Source organism: Cololabis saira, chromosome 11 (genome assembly GCF_033807715.1).
Source record: "Cololabis saira isolate AMF1-May2022 chromosome 11, fColSai1.1, whole genome shotgun sequence".
Lineage (NCBI taxonomy): Eukaryota > Metazoa > Chordata > Actinopteri > Beloniformes > Belonidae > Cololabis > Cololabis saira.
In genome coordinates, this window is record NC_084597.1 from 30,977,088 (window position 1) to 30,998,091 (window position 21,004).

Sequence of the window (21,004 nt, forward strand, 5' to 3'; positions counted from 1 at the left end):
ATGGCAGGATGCTAATGGCACTGACCTTTCCGCTTGAGCTGCTGACAGGTCGGATGTTTCTCAGTCGCCATGGCAACCATATGCGATGACGACTCAAGATAAAAGCCAGATCCTTAAAATATCCCATACCTGTGTCTGAACTGACAAACATTAAAACACAATTTGCAACAAAGTTACCTTAAAGTTACCTTTTCGAAATAAAACTAACATGTCACTAAAAGGTTAGGTAGTACGAATTGATATACTCAGTATTATATGAATAACGTTTTTATTGAAGGTTAATTTCAGAGTCTTACATCAGATTAGCTGCAGATGCTGCAGGACTCCAGGGAGAGTCATTTTTTGTCCCACCAGCTTAAGTTATGGTGTCAATTCTTAAAGTACAAACAAGAACAAAAGAGTGTAATGATGCACTATGCTGAACATAAACATTCAAAAACCCATACGAACATAACAAAACCACAACTCTTCGGGGAAAGCAACACAAACAACGGGTTTTTCATGGATATTTATCCTCATCATCATATTCAAATTGATCTACTTGAGAGAGGAAACAGGGAGGAGTGTCATGCTCCCACACCCGCTTTAAATTACAAGTTGGTTGTGATGTTCAAATGAAATGTGTGTAGATTTGGACGTACGCAGTTTTGAACATCTGATTTCTTTTTTGCGTTAGAAAGATTTCTGCGCAAGGATTCTCTTGCTCCAATGGGGCATTTGCGGCCGGATACACGGTGGCAGAAGTAGAGAATCGTTCGTCTGTCAATACTGTCAGTCAAGGATGATGAAAATGTCTACATTATTGGAATTCTGATAACAGGATTTATGCTTTTTGGAGTTGGCAGTTACCTGGCATATCGACAAATTCGGAAAACGTCTACAGCTATTCTGGCCCTTTCAAGGCTGCCTGGCGCGTGTAAAGGGATAAGATACGCTATCATTGCCCAGATGCGGTGTAAACAAAACTGCAAATGGATGCGATTCTCGAACAGACAATAGTTGTTCCTACTTTTATTTTTTTTGTCAATTCAATTATAATGATTCTGTGACACCAACATATACATTCTTGCTTTAATGCCAGATATTTCTACTTTAAACAAACACCAATATTCTTGTTTGATAAACATACAAATATCACTTTGATGTGATGCATTTTTACCTCTACCCAACGCAAATATTCTTGTTTAATAAACATACAATTACAACTTAAATGTTTCATATTTCTACCTCCAAAAGATAAATGTTCATAAAAAAATATTTTTAATTTTACTCCATATTTCAATGAAAATGTTTTTTTTTAAGTTCAATTGATGGATAAAATAATAAAAACAAAGCACAGTTGAAAATTATATTTCAATAAACTGTCAACAGGGAACAGTATTACACATGAAATGAATGGTGAAATTGCCACATTTCTTTTGTTCAAGTGGTAGCATTACATCAATTGTTTTTGTTTCCCATGAGCATTTACTACAAAGAGCAAAATCTTGTTTTTTTCTTATATATATATATATATATATATATATATATATATATATATATATATATATATATATATATATATATACCCACTTGACTTACCTGCTTGAGCAAAACTGGCATCCACTTATTTGCAGCCTCTCGGTCCAGTAACGCCGTTACTCCGTCTCTGACCGCTCCGCTCTGAACCGTCTGATCGTGAAAATGCCTCGAGAACAAGTTCGAACATAAACCAGCCTCTTGTGCTCATGTGTACATCAGTCACATACGGGTTTCCACAATTCAGCTAAAAAAATTTGAGTATAAATAATATCAAAATCAATTGTGCCAATTTGAAAATCCTTGTGAAGAAAACAATTAGATACATTTGTTGGCCAAAAGTGCATTTGTTCGTGACATATGACAGAGCTATATTTCTGAGTCACTTTCACCATCCTCACATGTCACTCCCTAACAACTGAAAGCAGATCTTCCGGAACACCTGCTTTCAGTTGCTCCATATATTGCAGCCTGTTCTCTCAAAGAGATAAAGTTTATTTGTATGATAGGCACTCTAAGATAAGTTAGGTATATTCACTTTGATCTCTTCACAAACCACATTGCGCTCCTAGAAGTCACTTCTCTCTTATCTATTTCATAACTTAGCCCATTTGTCAAAAAAAAAGAAAAAAATCTTGAAAAAATCTCTTATACAGACTCAAGCACATCTTTAACATGTAAATGTCGGAATGATGATACAGATGATATAGTTCAGTATACGGATTATATTTTTGATGATACAGAAACACCAGCAGAGCTGTTGATGTCCTTCTTGTTATTCAGCTGACAAAGTGACATGAGTTATATGTTTATTTGCATGTAGAGCAGGTTGAATCTGATAAGAAATAGTCAATCAGAATGCATATAAGAACACATTTAAATGTGTTTAGAGGTGCATCTGTGATTGGATCACCAAGAATGTGAGCAATACCAGGTCTGATCAGAGCCCTGGTACAATAAACCTGCAGCTACAGAAACAGACAGGCTAGGTTTCTTCCTGAATATTTTATATGTTTCAGGTAAAGCATTAGATGGAATATTACCCCAAATGAGAAATCTATAAACCTGTATAGTATAGATACATATAGTTTTTTGCGTTCATATGTGATAGATTTACAGATTACTCTGCAGAAGTAAATACTTCCATGCTGAATATTTTCACCGCAGGTCTATGTCTTTGTCAGAATGGAAGAAACTAAGGTGTTAATAATAAATCCTTGAATAATTCACATGTTTTGCTCTTAGAGACCCCCCAGTGTTATCCAGCAATGTCATAATTTATGTTGAGTTGAGTTGAGCCCAACTCACAGAAAGTGATAAACGCAGATTTGTTTAGCAGCTAAAGCCCAGCTCAGCACTACAAGGTGCAAAGCTTGACAGTAAACAACACTGAAAATATTAGTTTCAGTTTTACACCCTGCTCTCTCAAGTCAGTCCCATCACAACGTAGTTCATCAAACTTAACGAAAATGGCCAAAGCCTAAATTACAGAGTGGATACATTTAGTGGCATATCAAAGCAAGAAACTACATCAATGGGACACAGCAATTGAGCTATTGATTACTTACTTACTGACCCATTGCGAGTTCACAGTATGTTGTGTTTCTTGTTGTAGTTTGGGCCAACATGGAAAGTCCAAGAACATTTCTAGTCTGCAACTGACCAGTCCGGCTCATATACCTGTACTGTATCCCATAATTTAATGGGCCACCACTGCACGAGCCAGTTGGGGGATCACGTGACCGTCTTCCCTTTGTAACACAGCATAGTTGTTTTTATAGTGGTTCAACAGCTCAAACAATGATCACAAACCTATATGCAGTACAAACTGTTTACGACATCACAAATGCAGTAAATAATATGCACTTTTAAAAGCCTCCCAAAATGTACCTTCATCCAGCCCCTTAAGAGGGTCACGTGCTCTATTCTGCCCTCCCTGAACGTGTACTGTTTAGATTAGCAGATAGCTTAACAGTTCTCCAAATGAAAAGCAAATGTTCTTCGTTCAAGCTGTTTATTTGTCACTCCCAGTTGAAGTAAAACTGTAAAACTAACAAACAAAAAACTAAAAGAATTAAACACCATACAGTATGTTTAAGTACACAAATGGCTAAGCAAATCACATATTTAAAACAGCATTCAAAGTACTTTTAACAGCATTACTGCCCTAATCATTAGCTAAACATAAAGTCCGCTAGCTTAAGGCTAACATACAATAGAAAACGCCATAGACAGGCTAACGGAATTAGCATCGCTATTGCGATAATTTGAAACTGTCAATCAACTGTTAAATAAACTCAAACATGGCAGTAATATACGTATACCACGAACACTTACAAGCATATGTTCTCTTAGCTCTTGTAAAACAGTAGAAACTGCAGGTGTTTAGCTGCTGCTTGTCTGCTTCTTTCTGCTTATCTCTGCTGCTAGACATCATCAGTCCATTTAACTCTTGTCACTCTACTGCCCCCTTCAGACGAAGGCGTGCATGCCAGAAGGGGCAGCACACGCTCTTTTTCTCTTCTTTGCTTCACCCTCTTTGGTTTCTACAGCACTTCAGCCATTATGTAGACAGAAGTACCGAAGAAATGGAGGAACCCTTGATTATAAGGACAATCAAAAGTACTGATGTTGGTGTAGGATGCAGTGTTGCAGCAAAATATGTGTTCTCAGTCGCGTTCACCCTAGCATGAGTCAAGGGTGTGAAATTATGATTTTAAGGCGAAAAAGCAATGCATGAACTTCTATGAAAAACGTTTTAATTAAAAAATTCGGGCTGTTATTTTATGGGGCTTTAGATTGCATCAAGGATTAGACTAGACTATAACTTGTGTTTCCCTTCCAGGACTGGTTGAGTAAGTTTGGCTACCTCCCACCGCCTGACCCAGTGACCGGCCAGCTTCAGACCAAAGAGGCTCTAACCAACGCCATCAAGGCCATGCAGAGGTTCGGAGGGCTGAGGGTGACGGGACTCTTAGGTAGGAGGCTGGATTGATGCAGGACTGCTGCTTCCTTTGTTTACTGTGTGACAACAGAGCATGACAAACAAAGTATCTTGGGAAAAAAATAAACGCCTTAAAATATAATGCAATTGTAGCGACAAAAACACAGAGAGTGGTAATAGAGAGAGCTGAATCAATATCTCTACACTGAAAGGTTAATTTATTCCTCTATCTCTTTTTTTGTATTGCATTATATTGCACAGCTGTTGACACACAACCAGATACCTAGTAAACATAAATCATGCTTGTCATCACACACACACACACACACACACACACACACACACACACACACACACACACACACACACACACACACACACACACACACACACACGCATACACAGTCAAATGACAGTATGCTCCTACTGTATATGATTGATGATGTTTGCATGGGTGAAACAGAAAAGTTTATTGATTAGTGTACATTCTACTGTTCTCACACGCTTACTGCATTCATAATTTCTTGGAATACATCTTGGCAGTGTCACTATCTTAAAGGTTCCACATTTCTCCTCTGAAAATCCGGCTGTTCTTTATCTTGCATGTACAAAATAATAGTTATTTAGTGTTATTTTATGGAGCTGTTCATTCTGGTGAGCAGCTGTAATGTACTGTATAGTCTGAGCAGCTGTATATGTGAAGGTTTCATTGTGCATGTAAGAGGGTATCTTACAGATCATGTATATTTTATGACTGAAAAGCCTTCTCAAACCCCACCGGTGCCTCCTCATGCAGTGAATTTGCATACAAGGACACGAGCAAATTTTTTTGAACAGATGTCTAATCGGTAGGTGGATCAGATGCGTTCAGCCTTGAAAAGTGCTAATTAATATCTATCGGTTTCTTTGACAGAAAAGACAGTGTAATTGTGACGTGGTATTGTCACAGCTGTCATAAAATAATAATTTCCGATCACCACTGCTGTCCTACAGATCAAGCCACACTGGGTCTCATGAAAACTCCCAGATGCTCTCTGCCAGATGTGTCTGAAGCTGAGGTGACAACGGGGCGCAGGAAACGAAGCTTGAACCCGCAGAACAAATGGAACAAGAGGCATCTGTCCTGGAGGTAGGGAGCATTAAGGCAGCTCGAAAAATGAAAAAGACTAGATTTGCAGATACAATGTCGCAATGTTCCAAGTTCATTCACAGGTTACGTCTGTAATAATGCTCAATAATAAGAGAGGGCTACTCCCACACAAGACTATTGAGACTATAGACAGAGTCAGCTATTATCTCCATCACCACAGTAGCTTACGTGAGAAGCAACTTGCTGTTGCACAGCAACCACATAACAAGCGATCAGTACCTTCATATATGTGTTAGTTTTTTATCAAAACAATAGCACTCAGGTGTTCACAAACACCGTAGTAGCAGATATGGATATGAGTTCTCCAAGATCATCAAAAAAAATGATCGTATTTCTTTAGTTTTTTCATTTTTAGCTCAAACTCTAATGAGCCTTAGTTCAAGAGTTATTGTCGAAAGCATACGAGTTGCTTTTTTTTTTTCGGTACCCAGAAGTAATCACTAAACTCTGTCATGAAATTAATCCAGCTCATTCTTCAGGGGTGGAGGGAAATAAATAAAACAGAATCTAGTATACGGGTCAGCAGTTTGCTGTTTTAGGGGTAATCTTGTAGAAAGTCATCCTGTAGTCTGTTTACAGCAAGACTGACATCATTCTCCGTCAGTACCTCATCCGTCAAAGACTGAGAGCTGGATGAACTGCTCCATTTTCACTGTTTTTGCATCCCTTGAGAGATTAGATTAGATAATTCTTCTTTTAGTTGGAAATCTTTTGGTTTCTTAATTAATTTTAGCTGCGGTGTTAGTGCTGTCTGCTCAAAGTGACTTTCTTTGTGGAGTTTGCATCATGTTGTCCTTGCACCTGCTGAGGTTTTCACAGATTACTCTCGTTCCCAAACAGTCCCACAGTGTGTTTTTTCTTCTGGGTGTGAGTGGAAGCGTGGTTGTTTGGCCCTATGTGGACTTGTGAACCTGTCCCCTTCCTGCCCAATGGAGTTTGAGCCTCCAGTGTCCCTGAACAGTGTCAGTGAGGAACTATTTCCGGCCACGGCACTCTGCTTGGGTTGACCACACCCGCTAATGGGTGAAAATAAACATTTAAAAGATACTGCCATGACCTTTGAAGGCAGCGAATGTAACAAATGGTTCCAAATAAAACATCTTCTCTTGATTGGAGACTCTGCGTTTCCAGGACCCAAACAGAACTTGCGTCAAACACTATTCCAGGGGATACGTCCTACACCACTAGCTTGTAGTTGGTGAGTAAAGTGAAGCAAGCGTGCAATGGTATTTACCCCCTGGCCGGAGTCGATGAGGGTCAGTGGGGACCCCTGCTGATATTTGGTTCAGAGCCAGTGAGAAGGTAATAGATAATTTAACACATACGTATGAAAATGCATAGCCTGCTGGGGGTTTTAAGCATTTTTTGTTTTTGATCATATAGTTTTGGCTCAAACCCATATGCTCAGGCTTCAAGCTGTCTCCATACAGGACATTTCTTGGTGTTAAACATATGACTGTGGCCCAACACTCAAATGTAATGCCTCATTGGAAAAAAGAGTGTTAAAAATGCATAACCTGGAGGGTCAATAAGGTGTGTGTGTGTGTGTGTGTGTGTGTGTGTGTGTGTGTGTGTGTGTGTGTGTGTGTGTGTGTGTGTGTGTGTGTGTGTGTGTGTGTGTGTGTGTGTGTGTGTGTGTGTGTGTGTGTGTGTGTGTGTGTGTGTGTGTGAAGTAACAATACCTAATATAATTATGTGCATGACAGACCATATGATTTGGACACCCAAACGCTACAAAGCAATGCAGTATTCTTATTTAACACCTCAGACGTTGTATGCACCAACAGTCTAATTTAATATTTTCATCCAAAAAGAGGCAAACACATTAAGCAAAAGGAAAGTACCCAGATTTGTGTTTTTCATCTATAGAAAATGGAAGGAGAGATGAATAATTCTTGCTGAGAAGAGTATGTCGTAGGAGAATGGCATACTGTGAACATCCAGCGTGATGTGCAAATGCTGTTTGAGAAGTCACTGGAATTTCCAGTGACTTTTCAAACAGTTACATCTCATTGCAGGTTTTCCAGTCAGGAAAACTTGCAACCATTCTATGATTGATAGGATATGAATCATGGAAAATGTAGGATGTTCTTGTCACCATGTAAGCTCAGTTCTCTGCTTTTTCAAGGGCAATTCTCCACTTAACAACTGTGGTACATATGAAATGATATGACTAATTATACTCCTCCTATAGGAGATCATACATACAACTGCATGCTTCTAAAAAGATCTGAACCCTATGGTTACGATGGAGAGGCAATTAAACAGATGTACCAGGCTAATTAACACACTGATTTGTTGAGGAGATGATATATTGGATGCTGATGTGTCTGCCAGCTTGTGTAATGTTCGCCTCTTAATGCAGTACATTTTACTGACATGCAGGAGCTCAGAAGCAAATGCAGACATAAAATAATGGTACATCTGCATACGTACATACAGAGACCAACACTCAAATCCAAATGCACCCACACTCTGCCCTCCAACATAAGGTGTTTGTTTCTGCCGGTTCTTTTTCTTTCTTTGAACTGCTGAGAATTCTCTGTCGAGGGTCAGAGCTCTTCAGACAGCCACAACTTTTGATAAACTCTCCCTGTTGCAGGTACAATGTGAAAATCTTAGCAGTGCCTTGCGAATATGTGATGCTGATATATTTTTTTTTTTTTTTATTAAAAGATGGAGTTTAGCTTGCAGGATGATTGACATTTATAGTGCTTGGTTGTTAAATATAAATGAGTGGCTTTTGGAGAAAGGATTTTTGTTTACAAAGATGACTAATGGTGAATCCTTAATTATTTTTAAGGCATGTAGACTCTGAAGATCATCTGTAGGGAGCAGCAGCAATAGCACAGGGCGGCCTATCTAGACGGTGATGTGGAGGAGGAGTCTGTGGGTAGCAGAGACTTCAGATAAGGCTCTTCTAATGTCAGGAATATATGGAGGTTGAATGAAAGACAATTTTGAAGAAGAAATGAAAGAACAGAAACTAGTTTTAAAGAAGGTTGATATGACTGATTGACCTGAAAAAAAACAAACAAGACAATCACTGGACCAGAGAGCTGACATTAGATTTGACTTGTGTGTGATTTTGTCAGCACAGGAAAACTGGAGTCATACCAGATGTGATCACTTTCTTATTTGTTGTCTTCTCCTTCGAACCCTCAATTCTGACATTTTGGCTGCCTCAGTCTTTTTGATGAGCGATTGTGCAAAGGTGGGCCAAAGGCCAACATAGCAAACAGAGAAATCTCTGTGAAGAGAACATCCAAAACAAAAGCCAAATTGTAGCTGTTTGGAAAGGAAGGATATGAGTGATTTCTCTGTGGTGCAGCAGTGCTGTACTGGCTCCTTATATTGTGGCCTGTCATCAGCCAGGAGCCAATCATCTGCAATTTAGCGGCTACCTCACCAATCATACATATGCGCTTTCACATCTACTATCCGCACATATTCAGACAATCTAAGGAGGAAAATTGATCAGAGTTATAGAACATAACAGCAGAATACTGGTGAGCACAACTGAAGTATGAAATTTTATTCTATTTGGACCAACCATCAATGGAATGGTGAAATGAGGATGCTATTAGATCTAAGGTAAGACAAAAGGAAAGCAAAACCAAGCAAGATGAAGCAAGAAAAGAAGACATCAGGCCAGTGGAGGATTGAAGATCAATAAGCAATGACGTTTAGCTGAGGGGAAAGCTGTTGGACACTGAGGCTGTGGGAGTTAAAAGCCAAACAAAAAATAATGTGTACTCAGGACTGCGAGAAACAGTGGTGATCCGAGTGGCCTGAAAAGCTGGAGAGATAGTCTCTCACTCAGAGAACCAAGGTTACAAAGTAACCAAACGTTCTCTATCGTATCGAGACTATCTCTCCACTCCGTTACATATTTCATATGTACGGGGAACTCTTTAAGACACCCCGTGAGGAGACGGTGCAGCCCACAAGCCCAGTACACCGAAAAGTGACATCTCCTATTCTTCTACACTATTTACATACCAATCAGGTGTCACGACCTGGCTCAAGGAAGGACAAAATGCGGAGACCACACAAGACTCTTTAAAGTTCAAATAAATGTATTAAATAAATCTAAAGTAAGTATGGATTCAGTTCATCAGTAATGTGTGTAAAGTGTGAATGTATGAACCTATAGGATGTAAGAAAACAAAACCAAATCAACCCAAAATCCAAACAAACCAAATAACCCAGAGAGGAGTGAGACTGACTGCTTAGGCACCCATATATATATATATAGGTGAGCAGTCCCACCTCAGACCCTGGAACAAAAAAATATTATTAGATACATTCAATTAATAAAGACAATTTTCTAATCCATTATGGTCTCCAAACATCCAATGAGATCAGCTCATAATTACAACAATCCTGCAACACACAATTTCCCTATCACCTCCTCCCAGTCTACACAACCCAGCAACTAGGGATGCCCCGATACCGATACTGGTATCGGTATCGGGGCCGATACTGCCCCCATATACTCGTACTCGTACTCGCAAAAATTCTCCGATACCACGCACCGATACTTGTAGTTACTGGTTAGCGCCGCTAGGGGGAGACATTGAGCCGCCACGCGGCTCTCCGGGCCTGGCAGCCTGGGTGAGCAGCAGCAGCAGAGCAGCAGCTCTGTGGCTGTAGCCAGCTGTTCCATGTTTCAGTAAATTCTATCTTCCTTAACTATACAAACTGGACAAACCTTACTCACAGGGAACTTTATTAAACACTTCACGTAACTCACAATACGACATAAACAATCCCATTGTTCCCAATCCCATTGTTACATTCCGGTTAGTCGTTAGCCGCTTTAGCCGATTAGCCGCGTTAGTCGATTAGCCGCGTTAGCAGGCTGTTGGCCGCGCCGACAGCCTGCAGTATGTCTTGCTTCTGTCGTCGTCCCTTATTTTGAAATATGTCCACCCTGCTGACGTCCTGCTTACATTAATTGTCACTATCTTGCCTGAAACAGCACTCTCTATAACCGGACTGTAAGAATGGGATTGTTTATGGTCTTCTTCTTCTTGTCTGTTTTATTGGCGGATCGCAACCAACTTTAAGGTGCATACCGCCACCTACTGTACAAGAGTGTGTAACATCATTTCATTTAGCCTGTTTTTTAAATTCTATTTGATTGTTTATGTTGTTTCCAGAGCAGGGTAGAATAGCCAAAAATTGTACTCAAATAAAATTACTGTTACTTCAGAATTATATGACTCAAGTAGAAGTAAAAAGTAGTCATCCAAATAATTACTTGAGTAAAAGTAAAAAAGTACTTGGTGAAAGACTGACTGACTGCTCAGGCACCCAAATATAGGTGAGCAGTCACACCAACCCAGTTGTCAGCCATCACTCCTAACGAGCCACTCCCCAGATCCCAACAACCAAACAGCAACAACAAACAGGAACTTGGCCTTGAAGCCTAGGGCCGTCACACAGGACAAGGCCCCGCAAGACGCAAAGGCCAAGCCTGAGAGGCCGACAGGCTGCTCAGGACAGTCTGCAAGCCGCAAGACTGACCAAAAGAAACCAAACAAAAAGTCAAGAACGGACCAGCCGCTCAGATCAGCCCGCAAGACGCCAAGCTGACCGAAGGAGACAACAAAGGATGTAGCCGCCTACCGTCGAGTCACACCCCGCACCCGCTCACCAAAGGAGGGGCTGGCTGCAACATTCAGACGGTAAAACCGTGAAAACGTGGAATGAGATGACCATGTGGCTGCTGCACAGATGGTAGCGGGAGAGGCCCCTCGCCACAAAGCCCATGAGGTGGCCACGCCACGTGTCGAGTGCGCCCGAACCCCGGACGGGACAGGCACACCTGAGAGCACATGAGACTTCTGAATAGTGTCCACAATCCAGTGGGACAGTCGAGAATTCGATAAGGGTCTGCCCAAACAGCTCGAGTTGAAGCCTCAAACAAAAAGCTGATCGGTCTTCCTGATGGCCTGCGTGGGCCGTATGTACTCCGTCAAGGCCCTGACAGGGCATAGCATGGGCAGGAGCTGCTCAGTTGTCTGTCCCACCTCAGAAGAGGACAGTGACCGCAGCTCGACCGTCTGGGACAGATGGAACTCAGACAGAACCGTAGGCAGGAATGCTGGGTTGGGGCGGAGGACAACCCCCGAGCCATCCGGCAGGAACCTGCAGCAGTCACTGTGAACGTACAGTGCATTGAGCTCGCTCACCCTCCTGGCAGACGTCACAGCCAGCAGGAACGCGGTTTTAAATGAAAGCCATTGCAAATCAGCAACCCCAAGGGGCTCAAAGGGGGAATGCTGAAGTGCACCAAGGACGATATCCAAGTCCCAAGGAGGGACTGAAGGTCCAGTCCTACGAACCGCAAGCCTCTGGGCACCCTTAAGGAACCGGGAAATCAGGGAGCAGTCATCGGGAGACAATGCATGCTCACCGACACAAACCGCCTTGACAGCTGCCACCATATCTCGCAGGGTGGCAGCAGACTTCCCAGCCTCCAATTGAGACTGCAAAAATGACAAGATGCCACGGGGCGGTGGCTGAATAGGGATCCATCTGGTGAGCCCCACACCAAGTGGTAAATATCCCCCATCGGTATGAGTAGGCAGCCCTAGTGGAAGGTGCCCGGGCCGCTTGCACAGTCTTTACCACAGACTCTGGCAAGCCTAAAGCCAGGAGCCCGTCCCTCTCAGGGGCCAGGCCACCAGTCTGAGCCCCGCTGGGAAGGGGTGGAACAGGGCTCCGCTCGCCTGGGACAGCAGGTCTCGCTAAGCGGGAGAACCCATGGTGTGTGTCCAGGAGAGGTGGAATTGCAGAAAACCACAGCATGTGGGGCCAAAGAGGGGCCACCAGAATCAGCCTCACCCCTTCCACCTGAATCCTGTGAAGGAGAGGCTAGAGAAGAGTGAACGGAGGGAAGGCATAGAGAAGACCCCGAGGCCATGGGTGCGCCAGCGCATCCCAGCCCAGGGGCGGATCGTCGTTCTTCAGGTCGACGTCCGCCCTGCCGAAGCGACGCCAGATCTCCTCGACCACCTGAGGATGGAGTCTCCACTCCCCCGGTGTCGGCCCTCCTCTCGACATGAGATCTGCTGCCGTGTTCAACGGTCCCGGCACGTGCAGCTGAAAGTGGCTGAGGCAGGCCGTGAAGGCCTGCTGCCTCTCCAGAGTCAGCATGATAACCGCCCTCCTGGAGTCAAGAACCGTACCCAGGAAGGTTGTCACCTGAGAAGGCTGGCGCTTGCTCTTCTTGTAATTCAAGCGCAGACCCAGGGTTTGAATGTGCTCCAGAAGCAGCGGTGGCGGCGGAGCTCCTCCGAGACCGCACAGACCAGCCAATCGTCGAGGTAATTGAGGATGCGGAGCCCCTGCAGCCTCATGGGTGCGAGGACCGCATCCATACATCAGGTAAATGTCAGGGGAGCCAGGGATATGCCGAAAGGCAGGATCCGAAACTCGAACCGTCTGCCCTCGAAGCCAAACCTCAGAAAACGCCAGTGACCCTGCCAGATGGGTATCTGGAAGTATGCATCCTTGAGGTCCACAGTGGCAAACCAGTTCCCCATGGTAATGGCTTGCCGCACCCTGGGAATCGTCAACATCCTGCACCTCAGGGGCCACAGATATTTGTTGAGCCCCCTGAGGTCCAGAATTGGGTGCTCGACCCGCTTGGGGACCAAGAAGTAGCGGGAGAAAAACCCAGCCTGGTGATCCCCGCACTCCACCTCCCTTATGGCGTGTTTCTCCTGAAGGGAGGACAACTCCTCCCGCAGAACCTCTGCATGTTGAGGGTTGGTCACAGTAGTGAAAGTGGCCAACCTCGCCAGAGGGGATCTGTGTGAAAACTGTAAGCGGTAGCCATGGGTCATGGTGGAAACCACCCATGGGTCCGCCCCCAAAGCCGACCACGCGTCCCTGTAACAGCCCGTCAACAGGAGTCGCTGGCAGGCCGGGGTCTGGGAATAGTCAGGAGAGGGGTGGGCGCTTGGAGGACCCCTGAGCCGGTCCCCCTCTCCTCTCCCGATGGCGGGAGTTACGCCGACGAAAAGCCTCCAGCTGGGGCCAGAGGTCCCCTGTTCCCCCTGTTGGGGCCTCTAGTGGACGGACGGCTGTTCTTGCCCGCCTGAAGCCCCTGGGGCGCCTGGAGAAGCCCGACACCTTTTGTGCGGTGCAGTGATTGTCCCGTGCCTGCTGCAACAACTGAGCTGCATTTGAACCAAACATGGCTGAATGTTCCACCGGCAACTTAACCAAACAGTCCCGATCACTTTGCTGAGACTGGGACAGCCATAAGTGGCGTCTAGCAACCCAAAAGGATGCTAAGGCTCTGCCTGTAGCCACCGCCTGCTCCTTCATAATTGAAGAGAGGTCCCAAATACTCAATACACTCATCGTGGCCATCCTCCAGAGGCATGGAACCCATGCAAGAGTGTCCCTGCTGGGCCGCCATGATTGCGCAATCCTCAGTACAATAACTCCGCTCCTTTGCCAGGGGCGGGGCCGACAGCACCTGGAGCGTCACTGATTGTTTACACTGGCTCAGGTACTCACGACTGGCCTGGCCAATATGCAAGGCTTTGTGATAGCCTAGTTTGTTTGTTTGTCTTTTGTTTGTACTAATAACAAAAAGGGAGAGACGTCCGCTGTCAGCCGACCCGGACTCGGCCGGCGCTTAACACGGACTATCACTCTCAAACCGGCGTCTAACCACCTCACGTGTTACCAGAGGCCAAGAGATGCCGACTCGACTGGAGAGCCACGTCTTCCCACCCGCTGTCAGCCGACTTAAACAGTCTGCACACCACGCGGGCCCCACCGAGCGCGTCAACTCAAGGAGCCGTGAGCAATACGTCGGTATGGGGAATCACAGCCAAGATCTGAAGACTGTACCCAGCACGGATCCAGCCGAGCGCGTTAACTCACAAAACCGCGAGCAATATGCTGGACTAGGACCCGGTTCTGTGTGTTTCTGGAGAAGAAGGAGGGAAACAGCAATCCAGGGAGGCTGCCCGAAGACAGACGCCCAACCACAGCTACGGTAGGTAAGTGGATTGACGCTGCACCCACACACTCACACTTCTCTGCAACACAGATCGTCTCACGCTGCACCTTGACTCAGGTGGTAATCAAACAATCATTGATTACACGCCAGCACAGGTGCTTTATAGGTAAACCTGAGGGCGTGACCGGGCAAGCCGGTGTGTCTTAAAGAAATATCCACGTACCTTGACAGCAGGGGGGGTCATCCCCCGTACATATGAAATATGTAACGGAGTGGAGAGATACGATACGATAGAGAACTTACAAATCCAAATGTTAAAAAAAAAGTTTGAATCAGTCTTTTGGTTGCTAATTATTAGTGATTCATCCATTTTAGGATACCTTGAGTCTAAAAACCCAAACAGGCGGTGGATGTGGATAAATTCTTCATGCATAGGATGGATTACAGCAAAATGATTTCTTAAATCAATGTTAAATTATGCTGAAACATAACACTGAGAGGTCAAGAAGCACTGTTGGCCCCCATTCACGTTGGCCTCCAAAGCTTTCAGCTTGGCAAATGTTACGCTGGACGTTGGCAGTGATAATAAATTAAGGAAAATCATTGAACCCTGAATCCCAGGGTGAGACTGGCCCATCCAGGATCAGCTGAGCAGAGTAAGCATTTTCAGCAACTGCTCAGTCCGTAAGAGTGATGAGTTCAGAGTGATGAATCGTCAGTCACCAATGTCAGGATCGCCACAGCTTATCGAAAATAAATTACGTGGTGACTCTGTCCCAGTAGCACTGCCTTGTTGAAATAAACCCCCACATTATTGGATTTTTTTTACTTAGAAGCTCAAACATAGAAGTCATCAGGGTGTGATTGCACGAAGCCCTCGAATGGTCTCAGTTACCCTGTGAAAAAAAGAGAAGAGGTGGTTGGAAGAGGAGGTGGAAGTGCAAAGTGAACATCTGCTGCAGCAGTTCAGAACACACACACTGCTTTTAGGGTCTGCAGTTTAATAACTTCAACATTTAACTTTTTCTTTTAACTGACTTTTTGATTTTCTCCATCCTATTAGTTCAATCCAATTGCAGCAAATAACATGACGTACATCACCTCCAGCTTGAGTTTGTGGAACGTTTCTCTTTTTTCAGTGCAAAGAAGCCATCTCTCTACCCTTAGACATAATCAAAACTAACATATACGGTATGAGTAGTTGTGAACAATAATGTTCATTCTGTTTATAAAGTTTCAAGTATAAGGACATGATAAACATTTGATCTTAAAAGGTGTTAAAGAAAGAAAACTAAGCCAAAATGCAGAAGCAAAGTGAAATGCAATGTACAACCTAATTTCCATAGTTTAATTGGGTAAATAGCCTGTAAACACACAAAGTTGCTGAACAAACCGTATGACATTTAAAATAATGTTATTTGGACAGACAGGGTCAAAGTGGAGGTGTTTGGCTGTCATGGCGGCAGCTAACTGTCAAGCACAGTGGTGGAGCGGTAATGATTCATATTTTGCAGCAATATCGCTTGAGCACCTCGCAGTCATTCACTCAACCATGTATGGCAAAATGTCACATCTCCAGGCATCTGTCAACAGCTTAAGGAAAATCAAGTGTCTTCCGTTCCCTCATGTTTTAAATAATTAATTAATGAATATTCAATTAAACTTCAATTATTTCTCAGATTTTCAATAGGATACGACTTCACCAGTATTTTCAAAATGGGAAGTTTTCTCCACAACCCGTTTAATTACATGATAACTAGAATGTCAGATTACATTGAGATCACTTAGTTGTTGATGCTCCACTTGGTATCAATTATCTCAGCTTAACAAAGTTATCCACCGCAGGATATATTCAGCCAATTCAGGGAATGCGCTCCATGCCTGTCCGTATGGTCCTGTGTGCTGTTTACATATGAGAAAAAAATAAATAAAATTTATGCTGGTAAACGGAGTTATGACCAGAAAACATCAAATGTAGGAGCCGATGCATACTATAATTTGATCAAGTGACGTTTGTTTCTGCAATTATTTTGCTTATTATATTTTGCAATTATTATTATCCCGTCGAGACAAAGGGTGCCTCCGCTTTAGATGCTCCAACATCACTGTTGTGCTGGTGTGGTATGCCAATTCCAAAAGGCCTTTGGGACTAAATTTAAAGTACAGTATTCCCATACTTTTGATGACTTAGGGTCGTTTTTTGGGTGCTTTTTAGGGGACTTTGTTGGGCACACTATGAGGAGGTAGCAGTTTTGGTCTCCATTCTGCAAAGTTCAAACAGTTTTTTTGGGGGGCGACCCACGTGGCGTCGATGACGTTGACGCGTTGGCTTCAAAAGATCGTCAACGTCATATTTTGTCATCGACACATTGCTACAGGCCCACTGCATGGATGAAGGACCGCCACCTTCAGCTAAATCTGCCCAAGACTGAGCTTATTGTCTGTCCAGCCAGTCATTCATAATCTCCTCAGATAAAAGTGCAGCTGGATTCCATCATACAATACATACAAGGATCATGGTACAATATCAGGAGAATCAAACCCTACCAGACAGAACATACGACACAGCTCTTGGTTCAGGCTCTGGTCATGTCAAGCATTGACTACTGTAATTCCTTTTTGGTCGGCCTTCCTGCGTGCTCAGTTAAACCTCTGCAGATGATCCAGAATGCAGCAGCACATCTCGTTTTCAACCAACTCAAGAGAGTTCATGTCACTCCGCTGCTAATTACCTTGCACTGGCTTCCAGTTGCAGTGCGCATCAAGTTGGCGGGGGAAAAAAAGAACATCCTCTAGCACTAGCATAGCAGCACCTGTGTCCAACTGGACTGCAGTCTGACCAGCACTTATCCATGCTGGATCCTCCTATATGATTTTGTGTTTGTGTTGTTCTCTCAGTTGTAAGTTGCTTTGGATAAAAGCATCTGCCAAATGACAGTAGTAGTAGTAACTCTCCTGAGGAGTTGTGATCAGACTCCCTTTCTCACTGCAGTGTCATTTTGTTATTAAATCATTTTTCTGAAAAAGAGAAACAATGAACCCATGTTCTACATTAATTCACATTGGCTTTTGGTTGTGTTTGTTTCAATATTAAATTATGCTCTAGAGCGCCCAGTGTCTTTCTAAGTAGATACATTTTTTTCACATAGCATAAAGGTGGCTTAAGACTTTGAGTGTCACCAAATTGCTTTGCGGTTCAGCCTACTGACCTGCTACCTGTAACTGTAACTGTTGAAGGTTTTGTACAGTGCACACATTGTGACTGATCAGCAACAAGGTCACACAGTACACATGCAAATAACTGTATGGTCTCCATACCACATTTTGTCCATAGATATATGTATTATATGTCTATTATTTTGCAGCACAATGAAAACGAGCAGTGCAAGGTCTTTTTGCAGAACACAAACAAATAGAAACAAATCTTTGTAGTTATCTTTTCCGTGAATTTCGTACAGCACTTTACGAATTTCCCTTCCTCATCTTATCCCTTCTTCTCTTATTGGCTGCGCCTCAGTTGTGTCTCCAACCGCTCTGAGATGAACCTGCGTAAACCTGGCTGCAGACTGTATGGAGAGTGGACCTCAATGAAGCTTCCACTCTAGACCGGAACCATGTGACCTCCAGCCTATGGAGTACCTGTCCCTAACACATTACACTAACCCTCACCATTCAAGAGTTGAGGTCACATGGTTCCGTTCTAGTGTGGAGCTTCTCTACACAGCCTGCAGCCAGGTGCTCCTGACAGCTCCAAACATTTAGCAAGTAAGATACGTATCTATCCAGCATCAGCGATGGCTCAGTAATGTTTGGTGAACCTCCAGTCATCATCTTGGAGTTGTTCACATATAACGATTAGTGGCTAAATGGTATGTGCTGATCCCTGGCCAATTTGCCTTTGACAAACGCCTTTTTCGTAGCAAGCTTAGCAACTTGCAAATCAGTTCTAAAATGAATGAACTTACAAACAGTTTTGAAAGCCCTCTAAAAAGTCAATTTGATCAAAACTCCATTATTAAGGCCCGAGCACTTACAGTGTGAAGGCCCTATTGTATCTGTAGGAAATTTTTTTTATTCTCGTTTTTCTGACAAAAGAAGGGCCTTTTTACCTGCGTAACGTGTACCCAGGTGTATTATACATCAAAATGTGCGTCTCAATCCTGCGACGACGCACATTACTTTTTTCAGTCAAAAGTGTTACCGTGGCGATGCTAGATGCCAAAAAGCGCGTCCCCCCCTTCATCTGATTGGTCCATATTTGATAGTTCCCCAAAAGTCACCAATTTTTATATATATATATATATATATATATATATATATATATATATATATATATATATATATATTCTGTTTTTTTACCTTTTTGTACACTTTTTGCATGTTTTAAATAAAATCTTCAAATCAAATCAATATGTGCAAGTTAGCCCATACTGCCACCTGCTCGCAGTGAACTGAAATAAGCTTGATGTCATAGTTTGTAGATACACAGCTTGTCCCAAAAAAAGTCACCACCTGGCTTTAACTGAGGAAAAAGATAAGAGCGATAATTTCTACATGGATGATTAGGTATCAGCTGGCAACAAGTTATTTACCCTAACTGATGCATGTCTTAAACAACCACGTGGGATGACACATCCAATGGTTTTGGAAAAGATGTTTATCTTTGCTGTATAACGTTGCTGAACTTGGACCTGACCAACTGCAGCAATTCCAAATCATAGCGCTGCCCCCGGCAGGCTTGTACGGTAGATTTAAGGCATTATGGGTGCATCCCTTCGTCTGCCTCTCTTCTTACCCTCCAAGTACTGTATCTTTGGAAGAGGTTCAATCTGGAGTCATCAGACCACATGACCTTCCATTTCTCCGAAGTCCAATCTTTACACTTCCTGGCAAATTGAAGCCTGAGACCTTTTTTTCTGATTAGTCTCACTGGTGAGTGGTGTTTTTAAGGCCACACATGCTACCGTTTTTTCTTTTCCGATTTGATTTCACCAAATGTTTAAGTGATCGCAGATCATGATTATTCAAGATTTTTTCCTACAACATTTCTCCCTTGAAGATGATAGTTTGCAGGTTGTTCCATCAATGGATATGTATGTATAGGGATGGGAATTGATAAGATTTTTCCAATTCCGATTGCATTTTCGATTCTGTTTAACGATTCGATTCTTTATCGATTCTCCAATCAATTCTCATTTGGAAAAAAGGAAAACAAACAGGTCGATTAGCATCAACTTTGTTTTATATCTTTGAACAAAAAAATACAATTGAGGTCAACAGTGAGATCTTAAGATGCCCCCAGCCTCGGGCTCCTCGATGGTGTGCCAGGGGGTCCCCACAAAATTATTTGTAATATAAAATATGTATTTAATATAACATAATAATAATAAAATAAATATTCTTCTGTAGAAATGAACTAAATACAACAAATTATTCTGTGGCAATTACACAAGAATGTCCAGTAACATGTTCAACACCACAAACTTAGTCACTGCTCGATGACATTCATCTATTCTGGCCTGGGTCATACTGTTCCCTGCCTTGATGAAAGGAGAAGCTAGCGGTAGACTGCTCTTTAACTTCTCCCATAGATGAGCTGACGAGCTGCAGCTGTCCGTCGGAGCGGCCCGGCTCGTCCTCGTGGCCGAGTGCGCAGCTCTTCTGGCCACGCGCTGCGCTGACTCCCCGCTCCCAGCACGACCGGCTTGCGGAGGAAAGCACCAGCCGGCCGTGCCCTAACAGTTTCCTCCCTTTGTTGAAATGTTCACATTGCAAGTATTGTCGCCCTGTTGTCATCCTTTTTGGTAAAATGTAACCAAACTTTCGAGCATATATGCCACTTTGTCCCCATGTTTTCCTGCTGGGCACGAATGCGCATGTTGCATAACTACACAACGTGCGTGGTGACGTCATTCGCGCCCACTGGAATCGATAAGGGAATCGTTTTTAAAAAAGGCAAACGATTCCAAGGAATTGAAACACTGGGAACCGGTTCTCAACAAGAACCGGTTCTCGATTCCCATCCCTGTGTGTGTGTGTGTGTGTGTGTGTGTGTGTGTGTGTGTGTGTGTGTGTGTGTGTGTGTGTGTGTGTGTGTGTGTGTGTGTGTGTGTGTGTGTGTGTGTGTGTGTGTGTGTGTGTGTGTGTGTGTGTGTGTATGTATGCAGAAGTCAGCAGTTAAGTTCAGATGTTTGCTGAAAGGAGCCCTGTGAAAATGCAATAATAAGGAATAAAAAGAAAATTAACAATATATACATTGTCTGACTTGTATTGCACTAATAAAAATGATTAGTGGATGATTAGGTATCATGAACATAAAATACAATAACTTGTTATAATTACCAAGCTACACAGTGATTGTGGCCCTACATAAACTTCTTCGGAGTGGATCTGGTCAGAC

At 43.3% G+C, this 21,004-nt stretch overlaps 1 protein-coding gene across 1 annotated transcript in view; it reads left to right on the forward strand.

Annotated features, from left to right (window-relative positions):
• The window catches only part of mmp17a (matrix metallopeptidase 17a), a 195,046-nt gene that overhangs the window by 114,968 nt on the left and 59,074 nt on the right, over nucleotides 1-21,004 (forward strand). The window contains exons 2-3 of the mRNA XM_061734350.1: nucleotides 4,364-4,496; nucleotides 5,456-5,591. Coding sequence (XP_061590334.1) covers nucleotides 4,364-4,496; nucleotides 5,456-5,591 — 269 coding nt within the window. The remainder of the gene's footprint in view (nucleotides 1-4,363; nucleotides 4,497-5,455; nucleotides 5,592-21,004) is intronic.